General features: G+C 38.3%; 1 protein-coding gene across 6 annotated transcripts in view; it reads right to left on the reverse strand.

The window, feature by feature from the left end:
* RXFP1 (relaxin family peptide receptor 1) overlaps positions 1-17661 on the reverse strand; it is a 114506-nt gene that overhangs the window by 69229 nt on the left and 27616 nt on the right. For all 6 annotated transcript variants that reach the window (XM_043566594.1, XM_043566575.1, XM_043566623.1 and 3 more), the window contains exon 2: positions 7460-7597. In XM_043566594.1, coding sequence (XP_043422529.1) covers positions 7460-7597 — 138 coding nt within the window. The remainder of the gene's footprint in view (positions 1-7459; positions 7598-17661) is intronic.

A 17661-nucleotide genomic window follows, 5' to 3' on the forward strand; every position in this document is an offset into this window, starting at 1 on the left:
AATGACTTGTCTAAGTATCAACAGATAGAAAAAGACACTTCCAGGATTTGAGCCTGAACTTTCTGATGTCAGGTTGAGAAGTCTTCCAACCATTCTGTTTCTATTTAAAAAGAAATCAAAGAGGGTAAGGAAAAGTCATTATTGTTGACCGTAAAATACAAGCCACTATTCTGAGATACACAGTCCAAGGGTAGAGAAGGGGGGTGGGGGCAGGAATCTATTTAGTGCTACATAGAAATTAAAAGCAACTGCTTGGGTTTTTTCTTTGGAGGTAATGATATTAAAATATTAACAACGCAGTTTGTAAACTTAATGGGATGAACAGAATAATAACTAAAGTCTAATTTACGAATACTGTGATGGACTTGGTTTGAAAGAGAAAAGAAGAGAGGAAAAGACAAGCACGAAGTAGAAAGGGAATTGAGAGACAGTGAAAAAAGGGATGAGGACAGTTAGGGAGGCAGAATGGAAGTGGGGAGACACATGGGAATGAGACAGAAAAAGAAAGAATGGCCCTCAGATACACAGAGAGTGGGGGGTGGGGAGGGGAAATTGGGAGGGAGATAAAGGCAAAGAGGTGGAAGAAAGAAGAAACCATGATGGATCTCTAACCTGATTTTTATTCCAATGGTATTGTTTTCACAAGAGTTAAGCCCCTGCTTGTCATCAGAATTCAAATTCTAAGAGTAAAGATGTAGGCCTTAATATTTTCTCTAATGTATATTTTCTTTGTTAAAATTCAACAGGATATTGAAAAAAAAATTAAAAAAATAAAACTAAAAAAGGGGCGCCTGGGTGGCGCAGTCGGTTAAGCGTCCGACTTCAGCCAGGTCACGATCTCGCGGTCCGTGAGCTCGAGCCCCGCGTCAGGCTCTGGGCTGATGGCTCGGAGCCTGGAGCCTGTTTCCGATTCTGTGTCTCCCTCTCTCTCTCTGCTCCTCCCCCGTTCATGCTCTGTCTCTCTCTGTCCCAAAAATAAATAAAAAACGTTGAAAAAAAAATTAAAAAAAAATTCAACAGGATAGTTAAGCAGGATAATTAACATAATTAAGGTCTAAATATACAAATAAAATATAGTTTATTTGGTCCTGCCCAAATAAACTATAGTTACATTTTCAGGAAATGGGGGAAAGCTTACCCACCTCCTGACTATCTCATAATCAATAGGACACACACGCACACACACACACACACACACACACACACACAGAGCTATTTATATAAACATAAAACTACAAAAACAAGAATATGGAAAAATAGTGTTCCTTCAAATATGAGCTGCTGTTTCAATAAGTAAATAGACAAACCATGGTTGTTCCTAGAAATATTTAAATTGCTTAACAGACAGGACTTCCTAAAGTCACACAGGTGGGGACTCTGAGTCACCGAGAGTTAATATCAACGTTTGTGGGAAAAGCAATCTCTGAGTCACCGAGAGTTAATATCAACGTTTGTGGGAAACGCAATGATAATACCAACTGGGGTAGAATTTGCAAAAGTGGTTGCAGTGGCTGCCCTCCCTCAGCCCAACCCGCTTGCAGTGTGACTTTGCAGCTCCTCTCAGCAAGAGAAGTCAATTTCATCCCTTGAAACTGGACTGGTCTCGTGACTCCCTTCAACAAGGATGTGGGGCAAGTGGGTCATTTTTTGAGCATAGGCTTCAAGAGTCCTTTTACACCTCCAGTTACCCATGGGTGCCATGTCTCTACCACTAGCAGAAAGCTTAGCCTACTGGAGGGCCAGAGCTGAGTCACTCTGGTTATCTCAGCCAAGGTCCCAGGCATGATGACAAAGCTGATCCACAGATAATGGAGGGTACATGAGAAAGTCCCAACTAGGTTGAGAACTGTGGAGCTGATCTCAGCTGAGCCCAGCCCGAGTTGTTGACCCACAGAATTGCAAGCTAAAGAAATGATTACTTCTTATGTCATTAAGTTTGTAAGGTAGCTACAACTGGCTGATACACAAGTTAACATTTTACTGAATGCCAATTTTGTGTCAGGTGCTGGGCTAAGCATCCTAGACACAGTATCTCACTGAATCTTTTTAAGACATGTGGACACAGATATTTTTATTATTCCCACATCACAGAAAAGACAACAGCCATTGTTACCCTCTTCAGAGCCAGATTTTAAATCCAGGTCACCCAAGCCTGATCTCTGCATTCTAATGCATATCGCCTCCATCTGAATTTGCTGGTTGGTGAATCCTGAAAAACTTGAGTAATTAAGGATTACTACTTTGAAGATTGTTACTTTTGTTACTTGGTTTCTTTAAATGCAGCATTTTGTTACTTGGTTTCTTTAAATGCAGCACTTTAAAAGAGCTCCCAAGCTATTTTTCACTGAGAAACTACTTTTGCTGGCAAATTTCCTGTCCTACCAAGTTTTTTCCTGCTTTCTGTCAACATATCAGTTGGTAGGAAACTCTCAAGCCACTCTCTCTATATGAACTGCTAGCAGCTTAAGGGGGAAGTGGCTGGCGGTGGGCAGAACACTTTTATCTTGGTTTTTAAAAAGTTTATATGGTAATCAGGTGTTTTAAGAAGATAGAACATATATATATATACACACACACGTATTCATATGTATACATATATATAAATATATAAAAGATTTTGGCTCAGGTCCTGATCTCATGGCTTGTGGGTTTGAGCCCTGGGTCTGGCTCTGTGCTGACAGCTCAGAGCCTGGAGCCTGTTTCAAATTCTGTGTCTCCCCCTCTCTCTGTTCCTCCCCCACTCATGCTCTGTCTCAAAAATAGATAAACATTAAAAAATTATAAAAAAAGAAGGCAACACATATGTATAGCCATCCAAATCAAAGATAATCATAGCTTAAGCTCACCAGTTTAGATAGTGTGTTTACTCTTGAGTTAACTGCTACCACCTAGAGAAGTGTTAATTCCTTCAGTGTAGGGTCTTTAAAAAAGTCTGTAATACTCTAGGGAGTGAAAACAGCAAGTCTCTTCAGTGTATTACTTATTTATGCAGCATTTCTGATCATTATGTATGTCTTTATCCTCCAAAAATAGTACCTTATTTCCCCATGAGTAAGAAATCTCATTATTTTACATTATTAACCAAAGCTCATTTTCCCAGTGGGTCAGATCCAGCCAGTTGAAGTTCTTTTATAAATTTGTGTTGTTATGGCTTCAGAAATTTGAACAGGATATTTGGAGGTATGGTAGTGGAGGAGTAGTGAGACCATAGCCTTGCCTTGTCCCTTTTTAGAGTAGAGGTGAAAAAAACCGCCACATCTTGGAAGGTAGGAGCTGCAGAGAGTTGATTTGGGGGAGAGAAGAGCTGCAGGTACTCCAATGGGGAGGGAGCCCTGATCACAGGGAGAGGAGCCAGAGAAGGAGAGAGAGAGTGACAGTGTATGCAGGGAATTACACAAGAAAAAGTCTCCCTTAAAGCCATTGACTGTGACAGGGAGAGGCGCAGAATACCACAAGATTTTATAAATAGTGGAGTGCAGAGTTTGAAGTTTCAGAAGTCTGCACCATCGCCAGGGACACGCCTAGTAGGCTTAGTGGTGCTCCAGTGGGGGAGGAGAGTGGAGACCTGGGAGTGGGCAGTGTGGGCTGAAGATCTCCTGGGTCACATGGGGAGAAGCAGTTCTCCTGCCTTCAGTACATTTGGGAGAGATGGCCCGGCCTCTCCAATGAGGGCTTCCTGAAGAGTGGTGGCTGCAAACTCCCTGCTCCAGGGACAAGAGAGCGGGTGACGCCATTTTCAGCCTGCCCAATAGCACTGACCCACTTCAGTGCGCAAAATAGCACCACCGACCAGAGGCTGGAGCCCCTTTTACCAAGCCTTGCTACTCTGTGCCCTGCAGGTGCATTTCCACTAGGGCAAGTCGGCCTAGGGTAAGTACAGCAGGTCCCACCCCCAGAAGATCAGCACAAACTCCTTGCGTGCACCAAGTCTACTGATCATAGGCTGCTACGAAGCCTCACCTCTAGGGGAAATAGGATCTAGCTTCTCTTGTTCAGCCCCCCCTTGGGATACCAGAAAAAGCAATTTTAATCTTTATTGTTATTTTAAAATTATTTTATTATTATTATTATTATTTTATTATTATTATTATTATTATTATTATTATTATTATTTTGGATCTAGCTTCTTTTAACAAGCAGAACAAAACACACCTAGGATCTAGCTTTCTCTTTCTTTCTTTCTTTCTTTCTTTCTTTCTTTCTTTCTTTCTTTCTTCCACCTTGACAACATGACAAGATGGAGGAATTTACCCCAAAAGAAGGAAAAGAAAGAAGCCAGGGGCAGGGATTTAATCAATACAGATATAAGTAAGATGTCTGAACTAAAATTTAAAACAATAATTATAAAGATGATGGCTGGGCTTGAGAAAAGCATAGGAGACACTAGAGAACCCCTTGCCATAGAGATAATGGAACTAAAAACTAGTCAGGCTAAAATTAAAAATAATATAACTGATATGCAAATATGAATGCATGTTATGAGGACAAGGATGGATGAAACAGGGGGAAAATCAGTGATATAGAAGATAAAATTATGGAAAATAACAAAGCTGAAAAGAAGAGGGAAAGAAAAATATTGGATCACAAATGTAGACTTAGGGAACTCAGCAACTCCTTATAGCATAATAACATTTGTATCCTAGGGGTCCCAGAAGAAGAGAGGTAAAAATGGGCAGAAGGTATTTGAGCAAATGATAGCTGGAAACTTCCCTAATCTGGGGAAGGAAACAGATATTGAATTCCAAAAATCACAGAAAAACTCCCATTATTCAACAAAACTGACCATCACCAAAATATAAATGAACTATTGAGACTTCATCAAGATAAAAAACCTTTAGGGTGCCTGGGTGGTTAAGTCAGTTAAGCATCTGACCTTACTTAGGTCATGATTTCACAGTTCATGAGTTCAAACCCCACATTGGGCCCTGTTCTGACAGCTCAGAGCCTGGAGCCTGCTTGGGATTCTCTGTCCCCTCTGTCTTTGCCCCTTCCCCACTTGCAATCTCTCTCTCTCTCTCTCGCAAAATAGATAAATGTTAAAAAAGAAAAAGAAAGCTTGAAATAAAGATAAAAAGGTTTTGCACAGCAAAGGGAACAATCAACATTCCCTACAGAATGGGAGAAGATATTTGCTAATGACATAAAGGGTTAATATCCAAAAATATGTAAAGAACTTATGAAAGTCAACACCCAAAAAATAAATAATCCAGTTAAGAAATGGGTAGACTAGATGAATAGACATTTTTCCAAAGAAGACATCCAGGTGGCTAACAGACACATGAAAAGATGCTCAGTATTACTCATCATCAGGGAAATACAAATCAAAACTACAAAGAGAGATCACCTCACACCCGTCAGAATGGCTAAAATTAACAACACAGGAAACAACAGATGTTGGCAAGGATGTAGAGAAAGGGGAACCCTCTAGCACTGCTGATGGGAATGTACATTGGTGCAGCCACTCTGATAAACAGTATGGAGGTTATTCAAAAAGTTAAAAATAGAACTACCCTATAACCCAGCAATTGCACTACGGGGTATTTTACCCAAAGATACAAAATACAGATTTTGAAGGGGGACGTGCATACCTTGGCAGCATTCTCAGCAATAGCCAGATTATGGAGAGAGCCCAACGTCCATCAACTGATGATGACAAAGACAATGTGATATATATATGCAATGGAATATTACTCAGCTATCTAAAAGAATGAAATCTTGCGGGGCGCCTGGGTGGCGCAGTCGGTTAAGCGTCCGACTTCAGCCAGGTCACGATCTCGCGGTCCGGGAGTTCGAGCCCCGCGTCAGGCTCTGGGCTGATGGCTCAGAGCCTGGAGCCTGTTTCCGATTCTGTGTCTCCCTCTCTCTCTGCCCCTCCCCCGTTCATGCTCTGTCTCTCTCTGTCCCAAAAATAAACAAACGTTGAAAAAAAATTTAAAAAAAAAAAAAAAAAAAAAAAGAATGAAATCTTGCCAATTGCAATGATGTGGATGGAACTAGGGAGTATTATGCTAAGCACAATAACTTGGAGAAAAACTTGGAGAAATAACTCAGAGAAAAACAAATACCATATGATTTCACTCATATGTGGAATTTAAGAAACAAGAGATGAACAAAGGGGAAAGGAAGGTAAAATAAAAAGATAAAAACAGAGTGTGAGGCAAAAATATAGGAGACTCAATTATAGAGAACATGGTAGGTTGCTGGAGGGGAGGGGCTGGATGGGCTAATGGGTAACAGGTATTAAGGAGGGCACTCATTTTGTTGAGCACTGGGTGTTACATGTAACTGATGAATCACTAAAGTCTACTCCTGAACCAAAACTACACTAAATATTAATGACCTAGAATTTAAATAAATATTTGGATAAAAAAAGGAATGAAATCTTGCCATTTGCAACAACATGGATGGAGCTAGAGACTATCATGCTAAGTAAAATAAGTCAGTCACAGAAAGACAAATAGCATATGATTTCACTCATATGTGGAATTTAGGAAATAAAACAGATGAACATATGGGAAGGGAGGAAAAAGAGAGAAACAAACTATAAGAGACTCTATGATAGAGAATAAACTGAGGGTTGATGGAGGGAAGGTGGATGGGGAGATGGGCTAAATTGGCAACAGGTATTAAGGAGGGCACTTGTGTTGAGCAGTGGGTGTTATACGTAAGTGATGAATCACTGAATTCTATTTTTGAAACAATATTACACTGTATTTTAACTAACTAGAATTTTAAAAATTTGAAAACAATGAATATACTAAACAAAATTTGAGCAAAATTCTAACCAAAAGCCAAGTTTTCCTGGTATTCTCTTTGGTCAGAAGCTCTACTTGTTGACTTTATTAGGTTATAAATTTGATTGTTGGTAAATAATAGGTTAGCTGGACTTATTGTTTGTTCTTTATTAGGCAGTCTCGTTTGTCCATCAGAATTGTAGTTAGCAACAGATAATAAGAAAGAGCAATAGCTGTTCACACTTAGCTAGTACGTGCTGTATGCTTGCATTTCTCTAACCTCTTACATTTAATCTTCCCAAGTTATCTTAGCATAGGGACAATTTCCAAACCCTTTTCTAATATCAGGAAAGAGAGTCAAAAGAGAGGTTTAGAAACATTCTCAAGACTACATAATTGGTCATTGTTGTACCCAGATTCAAACCAGTCTCGTCTCCAGCGCCCAAATTCCCAATTCCTACACCATTTTGCTTGTAAGATGTTAACTGGATGGGTTCGTGGGATACAAAACTTACTATGTGCACAATCACCACTTTCCTCAAATACTGGTGGTGATAATATAAAGAATGGATGTTTGAAGCTAATAAAAAAAATGTACGATTTCCTTAAGTGACATATTTTTTTCAATTTAGTTTTTTCTTTTCTCTTGTTATGAGCAGTCTCAGAGACTTTACCTGCAGTGATTTTGCCCTGATTCCTGCTGTGACTACAAGTGCTTCACTCACCGCAGTTGTCCTCATCCGCTTGGTTGCCACAGTCATCCACACCATTGCAATGAAGAAGCTGAGGCAAGCACTTGGTGATATTCCCACAGGGGAAATAGCCGAGGGAGCACTTGACATCCTGCCCACTCCCGTGAAGGACTGTGATGAAGAAGGAGGAGAGAAGGTTAATACAAAGGCTTGGCAAACAATGGTCTCTCCCCAGTATCCTAAAACCTGTAATCTCATTCTGGCTTGTACTGCCCACTGTGTGGACGCCTCACCTTGCTTACTAGCCTCATGCCAACTGTTTTCCAAGAACCTCCACACCAATGGGATGTTCTCTTCTGTGTCCCCAGAAGATGCCAGGATTCTCCTTTCTTTGCCTTTTCTCATGCTGTTTCCCACGTGGAATGTCCTCCACCCCCATCCTTTTTCTATGCAATGTCTGCCCATACTTTAGAGTTTATCTCAATTCCCTTCTTCTCCCTTTCAAAAATATTTTAACCAATCATTTTAAAAATCGGGAATTTATTGAATTCTTACTCAGAATCAAGACTCTTCTGGTATTAAAGGAAGAAGACATAGAGAACATCAGGAAAGTACATGCACATGCTCACTCACTCACTCACAGACTGGATAGTGCCTGTGTGTGAGGCTCTGTGCAAGATTTTGTGTAAACCACACTGCATGAAACAAAGTTCCTGCTCAAACTTTCAGATGGGCTTCTTTCACTTAGTAATACACATTTAAGGGTCCTCTATGTCTTTTTATGGCTTAATAACTAATTTATTTTAGCACTGAATAATATTCCATTGTTTGAACGTACCATAGTTTATTTATCTTTACTTACTGAAGGACATTTCACTTTCACCCAACTTTTGGCAGTTATGAATAAAGCTGCTATAAGCATCCATCCACATGCAGGTGTTTGTGTGGATATAAGTTAACTATGCCATTTTAAAACCTTAGATTTATATAAATTTTAAAGATTATTGGAGACTCCAAATGTAGTTCTGTTACTTACTATCCTTACCAAGTTTGTACATGTTTGGAACTTTCTAGAATATTGTCAATTAAAAGAAATAAAAACAGAATAGCTTGAATTGTCAATAACATTTATTATATAAAAATGTATTTGTGATCTGTCACCAAGACGTGAAAAGAATAAAAAAGACTATTTTCTTTGTAAGATGCAGCAGGACATTTTAATAACAGGGCAAGTGACATTTTCATACAGAAGAAATCTAGCAATGTCAGGTTTTGACTTTACTTAGTTGTTTCAGAGCACATCATTTGATGAAGGAAATAGTTAAATCTATGTAATAATGAGCTGTGTTGTAAGTGGTGTTCTCACTTGTGAAATTATTTTTAATTATTTTTAATTTTTAAATTATTTTAGTTTATTTTTTTTTAACGTTTATTTATTATTGAGAGGCAGAGACAGAGCATGAGAGGGGCAGAGAGAGGGGGAGACACAAAATCTGAAGCAGGCTCCAGGATCCAGCTGTCAGCACAGAGCCTGATGTGAGGCTTGAACTCATGAACCGAGAGATCATGACCTGAGCCGAAGTTGGACGCTTAACTGACTGAACCACCCAGGCGCCTCTCACTTGCGAAATTATTTTAAAATTATTTATCAATATTTTTTCAACAAATTGATTAAAATGAAATCAAAGGATTTGTATGCCGCAGGATGGCCCTGGCAGGACATCACGTATTTCAGAGACTTCAAGTGTACATAAAATAAGGTAATCTGTGTTGATACTGACTTCTGATGTCTTTATTAATTTTTTAAATTAATTTTTTAAGAACAAAATTTAAAAATCAAGGGTTTCAGGGATACCTGACTGGCTCAGTTAGTAGAGCATGTGACTCTTGATATTGGGTTTGTGAGTTTGAGCCCACCATTGGGTATACAGCTTACTTAAAAAAAAAAAAATCAAGGATTTCAGAAAAATTCTGTGATGAGTTGTCAGTCTTCAGCTGAGAGTTACTATTTGAAGATGTTTTAACTAGATGAGACACACCTGCCTGTGTTTTCATGCTGCTGTTTTGCAAATTCTCTTCTGAGTAACTTACTTTTAGGGATATTATGTTTTTACGTCCTATCTTTTAAGTTTATATTTAGAAGCAGATACAGCCCTTCAATGATTGTGTCATGGAATGAGTTCTACATTTTTATAACATTATGATTCAAAAGATACATTTAAGGTCTTAAATAGTGATATTTTAAAAATAACTTTGATATTATCTCAGATTTAAAGTTGCAAATACAGTATAAATAATGATTTTTCCTCCTGAATCATTTGAGAGTAAGTTCCTGACTAGATGCTCCATCACCCCTAAAAACTTCGGCTGTGTTTTTTTTCTCTAAATAAGGATGTTCTCCTCCTATATAATCATGCTAGAACCATAAAAATCAGGAAATTAACATTAATACCTTATTACCATTTAAACCGCAGAATCCATTCACTTTTCACATACTGTTCAAAAAATGTCCTTCATAGTAAAAGGATGTAGTTTATAATCCTTACATTTAATTGTCCCATTTCTTTAGTTTCCTTTGATCTGGAATAGTTTCTTAGTTTTTCCTTATCTTTCATGACCTCAACACTTTTGAAGATTGTAAGTTAAATATTTTGTAGAATGTCCCTAAATTTTGGTTGTATGATATTTCATCAAAATTAGATTTAGATTATGCAACTTTGGTAAGAAATTCACGGAAGTGACGCTTATTTCAACCTGTCAGGTTATGCAAGGTTTGATTTGTCCCATTACTGATGATGATCACTTTTGGTCACTTGGTTAGGGTGATATCTGCAAAACTTTTCCATTGTGAAGTTAGTCTTTGTGATTAATAAGCATTTTTGTAGGGGCACCTGAGTGGCTCAGTTGGTTAAGCCTCCAATTCTTAATTTTGGTTCAGGTCATGATCTCATGATTCATGAGTTTGAGCCCTGCATTGGGCTCTGCGCTGGCAATGCAGAATCTGCTTGGTATCCTGTCTCCCTCTCTCTCTGTCCCTCCCCTGCTTGCTTTCTATATCTCTATAAAAATAAATTAAAAAAAAATTAAAAATAAGTATTTTGTGGAAGGGTATCCAATTCCTAGCTAACACCATATGGTTCAGTCTAGTTTTCTCCCTTTACATATCTCTAGCTCCCGTTTCTGACAATGAGAAAGTGCTTTCTATTATCCTTAATATAGTTATTATCTTTACAAATCCTCTTCCTGCATAGTTACCTTCCTCACCCCTCTTTAGTTCTGACTCCCAATAATGGACATTTTTCCTGCATGAGCACTCTCCTTGCCCTGTTAGCCATCTGTTACAGAATGCCAGGCACCACCTTCCTCTGTGGACACCCTCCTTATCCCATTGTGGCCCCAAAATTCCTCTCTGGGATGCCATAGGTCCTCTGTCACATCCAGCACAGAAGAATACCTTTCTGTGGTTCACCAAATAGCTTTAGGGCTCAATTGTTCAGGAAGAGAATGATAGAGTAAGGGGCAGGTAAGTGATGGTTATAGGAAAATTTAGGAGAAGTTGAAGGGGATCATCTTATACCACTCCCAAATGTGCATGCCACTTTGGCATAAGTATTGTTTTAAAATGAAGACAATTGAAAATGAGCAAACATAGAGCCCTCCACCCTTCCCCTATCTGCCTAAAAGCAGGACATATATTTCCCTTTGTAAGGGTGTCTTCCTCCTCCCTCCATACCAGGAGGAGAACAGCTCTTGTCACTGGAGATGGAAAGTTGGCACCGAGGTGAGTCTGCACAAACAAACATTATTAAATAGCCCCTTTTCTCTCTCTCAGGACTAAAATCTTAGGGGTTTCAATAAACACTTTTTGGAGGCTAAGTTCCAAGTGATTTATCATTAGTGAAATGAAATTTAGTTTCTACTTTTTTGACAGACCTTGACAGAAATGCACAAGCACTTACAAAAGTGCCACTTCAGTGAAATTATAACTCTTACTCTGTAGCAAACTTAAATGCGAATATGGAAAATTTTAACATGGTTGCTCTGAAGTCAATGCCTTCAGGGCATCTCTGTTCAGTTACATTTAAGTAGTGAGTGTAATTGGCACATTTAATTAAAATGTTTATTGTGTTTCTGTACAACTTTGACTTGTGTAAACACTAAGATGGGAGTTTCATTGGATTCTATAACTTATTTCCAGCATTTGAAATCCTCCTCACAATCTATGGAAAATATGAAATACTCTATTTTCTTAGATAATTACAGCATCAAAAGTATAGAGGTAGTTTACTACCTTGTTAGGAAGTAAAATACACACACACACACACACACACACACACACAAACTGACACAAAGACTAACTTTCCCTATATTCAGTCCATTTATTTTAAAAAAGATAATTTCTATCTTAAATGATGACTATCAATAGCTATTTAAGATGTTTAGAAATAAAAAATAGAAGTATCAGATGTGGGGGTGCCTGGGTGGCTCAGTTGGTTAAGCATCCAACTCTTGATTTTGTCTCAGGCATGGTCTCAGGTTAGTGAGATTGGGCTCCATGTCAGGCTCTGCACTGACAGCACACAGCCTGCTTGGGATTCTCTCTCTCCCTCTCTGTCCCTCCATCTCCCCTGCTCACACTCTCTCTCTCAAAATAAATAAACTTAAAAAATACCGGATGTAGTGGAGGATTGTTAAATAAATTACATGGTGTAGTTTCAGAACTACATATTTGCATATGTTGAACAACAGTCTATATTGTTTGTTCTTATTTATATAAAATAAAAGCTATATGTGTGTTTATAAAATGCTGATATATTCACAATGAACTGTTAACAGTGGTCATCTTTGGGAAATGGGACAAATAATTTCAGGAAAAATGGGAGATTTTATTCTGCAGTTTATACCTTTAAGAAAAGAAAATTTGGACTTGTGTTTTAAAAATGAGTATTCCTGGGGCACCTGGGTGGCTCAGTCGGTTGAGTGTCTGACTTCGGCTCAGGTCAGGATCTCACATTGGGCTCTATGCTGACGCGTTGGGCTCTGTGCTGACGGCTCAGAGCCTGGAGCCTGTTTCAGATTCTGTGTCTCCCTCTCTCTGCCCCTTCCCCGCTCATGCTCTGTCTCTCTCTGTCTCTCAAAAATGAATAAATGTTAAAAAAAAATTCAAAAAAATAAAAATGAGTATTCCTTTAATAATAATAAAAATAATCTGAAGTTATTTATAGACAATTCAAACATGTGAAAATTTGGTTTCTTAGCTATAGATTAAAAACCTGATTGTAATATTAGTTAGCTCTCTTTAGACCTTTTGAAAGAAGGTGAGTATGAGATCAGTGGTTCTTAATCAGGGATGATTTTGTTCCTCAGGGGTCAAATGGCAAAGTCTGGAGACATTTTTTATGTCACAACTTAGGGGGCTGCTATTAGCATCTAATTAAGGTAGAGTCCAGGGATACTGTTAAACATCTCACAATGCACAGGAAACAAAACTCCCCCCAAACAAAAACTTATCTGTCCTAATATGTCAGTAGTACCCAGGATGAGAAACCCAGGACTTGTCATTGGTGAAGAATCAATAGGAAAACACTCCATGCCAGCAGATGACTAACACATGAGCTCACTTGCAGAACAGGCAATTGATTACTTCAGTGGCTGTTTATCCTTCTAGTGGAGACTTTCTAATTGATTTTTAAGAGGTTTTAGAAATAGATGGACATTACCAGTGCAGCTTTTGTGTCTCTGGAAAGGTTGCAACTGCTATTGTTTTGACAACTGGGAAAGAGGTTGCACATTGTTATGTCCACTAGTCCCAGGGACTCATGGTAGTTAGAATCATTTCTTAAAAAAAAATTTTAATGTTTATTTATTTTTGAGAGAGAGAAAGAGAGAGAGAGAGAGAGAAAGAGAGAGAGTGTGTGTGTGTGTGTGTGTGTGTGTGTGCAAACAGGGGGGAGGCAGAGAGAGAGGGAGACACAGCATCTGAAGTGGGCTCCAGGTTCTGAGCTGTCAGCATAGAGCCCGATGCAGGGTTTGAACTCATGAACTGTGAGATCATGACCTGAGCTGAAGTTGGATGCTTAACTGACTGAGCCACCCAGGCGCCCCTAGAAAGAATCATTTCTTAAGTGCAAGAATTATTAAACAATGGGTTGGGTTACTAAGACAGTCTCTGGAAGTTTTGAAAAATTGGATAGATAATTTGAGCATATTCTGCCAAAAGTGAAAGAATTGGCCACAGACTATTTTCAGGCCTCTTGAACGAGTTCCATGAATCTTTGAATAGCAAAACAGATGTTTTAAGGAAGATATTATTTAAAAAGAACGTTTTAGACTTCAAATCTGAGAGTTTGAGATGTGTGTACTCTGTACACATAAAAAATATTGACAAAAATTCAATCATCTCTACCTCAAGAGAGCTTAAAAATTAGCCAAAAAAATTCATTTGTCCTGACAAATATCTCTGAATTTTAGTGCTTCAGCCCAGTTTCTCATTATAAATATTGTATGATGATCTTTCTCATAACTTATGCTCCTCCAGATAAATTAAACACTTGGTTTCCCAAGAAATAGGCCTTTCTCTAGAAGAAGAGGATTAAGAGTACACTTCTCGTAAAGAGCACTGAGTAATGCATGGATTGTTGAATCACTATAGGGTACACCTGAAACTAATATAACACTGTAGGCTAATTACAATTGAATAAATCAATTAAATAACATTCTGCAACAAACACAAAGAAACCATTCTTCCACCAACAATAACAAAAAATATGACTTTATCATTGCCTGTCCTGATTCCAGTTTGACTTAAAACCTCACATAGAACTGACTGACTGTTTGCAGTCCCCAAATGTGTCATGCACATTGCTGTTACCTACCAATAAAATGACAGTACCTAGGCACTGGGATTTCTTCATTTACTTGCCAATATCCTGTGCTTTCTTTAGGATTCAGGTATTACCTTGTTCTGAAAGCATCTAGTTCTTTAGGCTGGGTTGTATACCTACTCTCCATTTTCTTAGCATTCTGAACCTATCTCATTCCAATGGCCTCTGTTGCACTATACTGTAATTGCTGCCCACATGTCTCTTCTGTAAGCTTTCTTTTTTTAAAAAAAATTTTTAATGTTTATTTATTTTTGAGACGGGGAGACAGAGTGCTAGTGGGGGAGGGGCAGAGAGAGAGGGAGACGCAGAGTGTGAAACAGGCTCCAGGCTCTGAGTTGTCAGCACAGAACCTGATGCGGGGCTTGAACCCACAAACTGTGAGATCATGACCTGGGCCGAAGTTGGACCCTTAACAGACTGAGCCACCCAGGTGCCCCAGCTTTTTGAGGGCAGACAGACCATGTCTCAAATCATGGTCATATTCTCTGTGCTTAACATTATAGTATAAGATGGCAATAAATATTTGTGAATGAATGAATAAATGAATGAATTAGAATGAAAGATATGTGGTGAACTGAATTAACTGGAGATGGACTGAATTTTCATTAGCCTTATCTACTCACTGTCACCAGCGTAATAGTCCATGTCCTATTTCACTCATATTCTCCCTATATCATTAGCCTAGGAGAGCATAAGAACATGCCTGTTACAACTAATTTCCTATAAAAACCAAAATTAAAAAAACTGAGAAAAGCTAGGAAAAATATGTTAAATTTTTATTAAGTTCATATCTTTCATATCTTTCCATTAGATTTGATATGGTTTTTAAAAATCTTGGCTTATGTAGCAGCTTCTTACCAGATATGTCTCCCGAGGCAAAGGAAACAAAAGCAAAAATGAACTATTGGGATTTCATCAAGATAAAACCTTCTGCACAGCAGAGGAAACAATCAAATTAAAAGGCAGCCAGTGGAATGGGAGAAGATAGTTGCAAATAAAATATCTGATAAAGGGTTAGTCTCCAAAGTCTATAAAGAACTTACCAAACTCAACACCCAAAAAACAAATAATCCAGTGAAGAAATGGACAGAAGACATGAATAGACATTTTTTTCAAAGAGGCCATATAGATGGCTAATAGACACATGAAAAGATGCTCAACATCACTCATAATCAGGGAAATACAAATCAAAACTACAATGAGATATTACTTCACACCTGTCAGAATAGCTAAAATTAACAACTTATGAAACAACAGATGTTGACAAGGATGTGGAGAAAGGGGAACCTTCTTGTGCTGCTGGTGGGAACGCAAACTGCTGCAGCCACTCTGGAAAACAGTATGGAGCTTCCTCAGAAAGTTAAAACCCAGCAATTGCACTAGTAGGTATTTATACAAAGGATACAAAAATGCTGATTCAAAGGGATACATTCACCGTGATGTTTATAACAGCACCATCAACAATAGCCAAATTATGGAAAGAGCCCAAACGCCTATATATATATATATATATATATATATATATATATATATATATATGTGTGTGTGTGTGTGTGTGTGTGTGTGTGTATGTATATACATATATATATATATATATATATATATATATATAAAACGGAATATTAGTCATAAAAAAGAATGAAATCTTGCCATTTGCAATGATGTGGACTGTTCCTCCCCTGCTCGTTCTCTGTCTCTCAAAAATAAATAAACGTTAAAAAAAACAACATTTTAAGGGCTGCCTGGGTGGCTCAGTTGGTTAACAATGGCATGGAAGCTAGAGAGTATTATGCTAAGTGAAATAAGTTAGTCAGAGAAAGACAAATACCATATGATTTCACTCATATGTGGAATTTAAGAAACAAAGCAAATGAGCAAAGGTGGAAAAAGAGAGAGAGGCAAACCAAGAAACAGACTCTTAACCATAGAGAACAAACTGATGGTTGCCAGAGGGGAGGTGGACAAGGTGATGGGTGAGATGAGTGATGGGCATTAAGGAGGGCACTTACAGTGATGAGCACCGGGTGTTGTATGTAAGTGATGAATCATTAAATTCTCTACCTGAAACTAATAATACACTGCATGTTAACTAACTTGAATTTAAATAAAAATTTGGAGAAAGAGAAAACAATCTTGGCTTATTTGTGGGGTCTTATAAATTGGTGAGATAACCTTTAAAAATAGTGACTGAAGTTTTTTTTTCTTTCCTGAAATTTTTTTGTTGCATGGGCTCTTCATCCATTTCAGTGATATTCATTGCTTCATGAGGTGGGCAAGTATAACTGAGAACAAAGGAGGACATTACTACTGCAATCATCTTATATATTTTTAGATGAATTATTATTTTTCTTTTAGAGAGAGAAGGGAGGGAGACTGTGTGCAAGTGGGGGAGGGGCAGAGGGAGAGAGAGAATCTTAGGCAGGTTCCACATTCAGCACAGAGCCTGATGTGGGGCTTGATCTCACCACTGTGAGGACATGACCTGAGCTGAAATCAAGAGTCAGGGGCTTAACCAACTACGCCACCCAGTTGCCCCTAGATGAAGCATTATTATTGACAGCCTGGGTTTCCATTGTAAGAGCCAAAATTTTGAAAAGAAAGTGTCTTTTCCTTTAAGTTCCAAAGGCTGATTTGTGTGGAGGACTTAGAACATGGAGTTTATACATAAACCACAGAGTGAGAACCCATAGGTGATGGTTAGTTTTATGTGTTAATGTGGCTAGGTCATTGTAGCCAGTTTTTCATTCCGGTACTAATCTAGGCATTACTGTGAAGGCATTATGTAAATGTGTTTAATGTCCACAAAAGCTTTACTGTAAGTAAAAGAGATTGATAATGTGGGTGGGTCTCATCCAATCAGTTGAAGGCCTTAAGAGCAGAAATTGAGGTTTCTCTGAGGAAGAAATTCTACCTGTGGATCACAGTGTTAGGTCCATCCTAAGAGTTTCTAGCCTTATGGATTTCAGACTTGCCCAGACAGATGCCACAACTGAGCAAACCAGTTCACTGAAATAAATCACTATGTATCTATATCTATCAATCTATATATGTGTGCATATATATATATATATATATGAGTATATATGCAAATAATATAAAAATAAGAATCACCACATATATGTATGTATATATATGGATAGATAGATCAAAATGAAAATAATATATATCTTACTGCTTCTTTTTCTTTGAAAGAACCTTGATTGATTCAGCATGTGATGGGGCAATTTTCCTGCCTCCTAAAGATATAAGAATTTGTCAGAAGGCAGGAGGAAATGGATTGCAGGGAACCTCCATTCCCTGGGCTGGGACCAAACAACAGTCTGGAAGGAGGATCAACAAGTAGTGGGAGGA

Source organism: Prionailurus bengalensis, chromosome B1 (assembly GCF_016509475.1).
Source record: "Prionailurus bengalensis isolate Pbe53 chromosome B1, Fcat_Pben_1.1_paternal_pri, whole genome shotgun sequence".
In the NCBI taxonomy this organism is placed as follows: domain Eukaryota; kingdom Metazoa; phylum Chordata; class Mammalia; order Carnivora; family Felidae; genus Prionailurus; species Prionailurus bengalensis.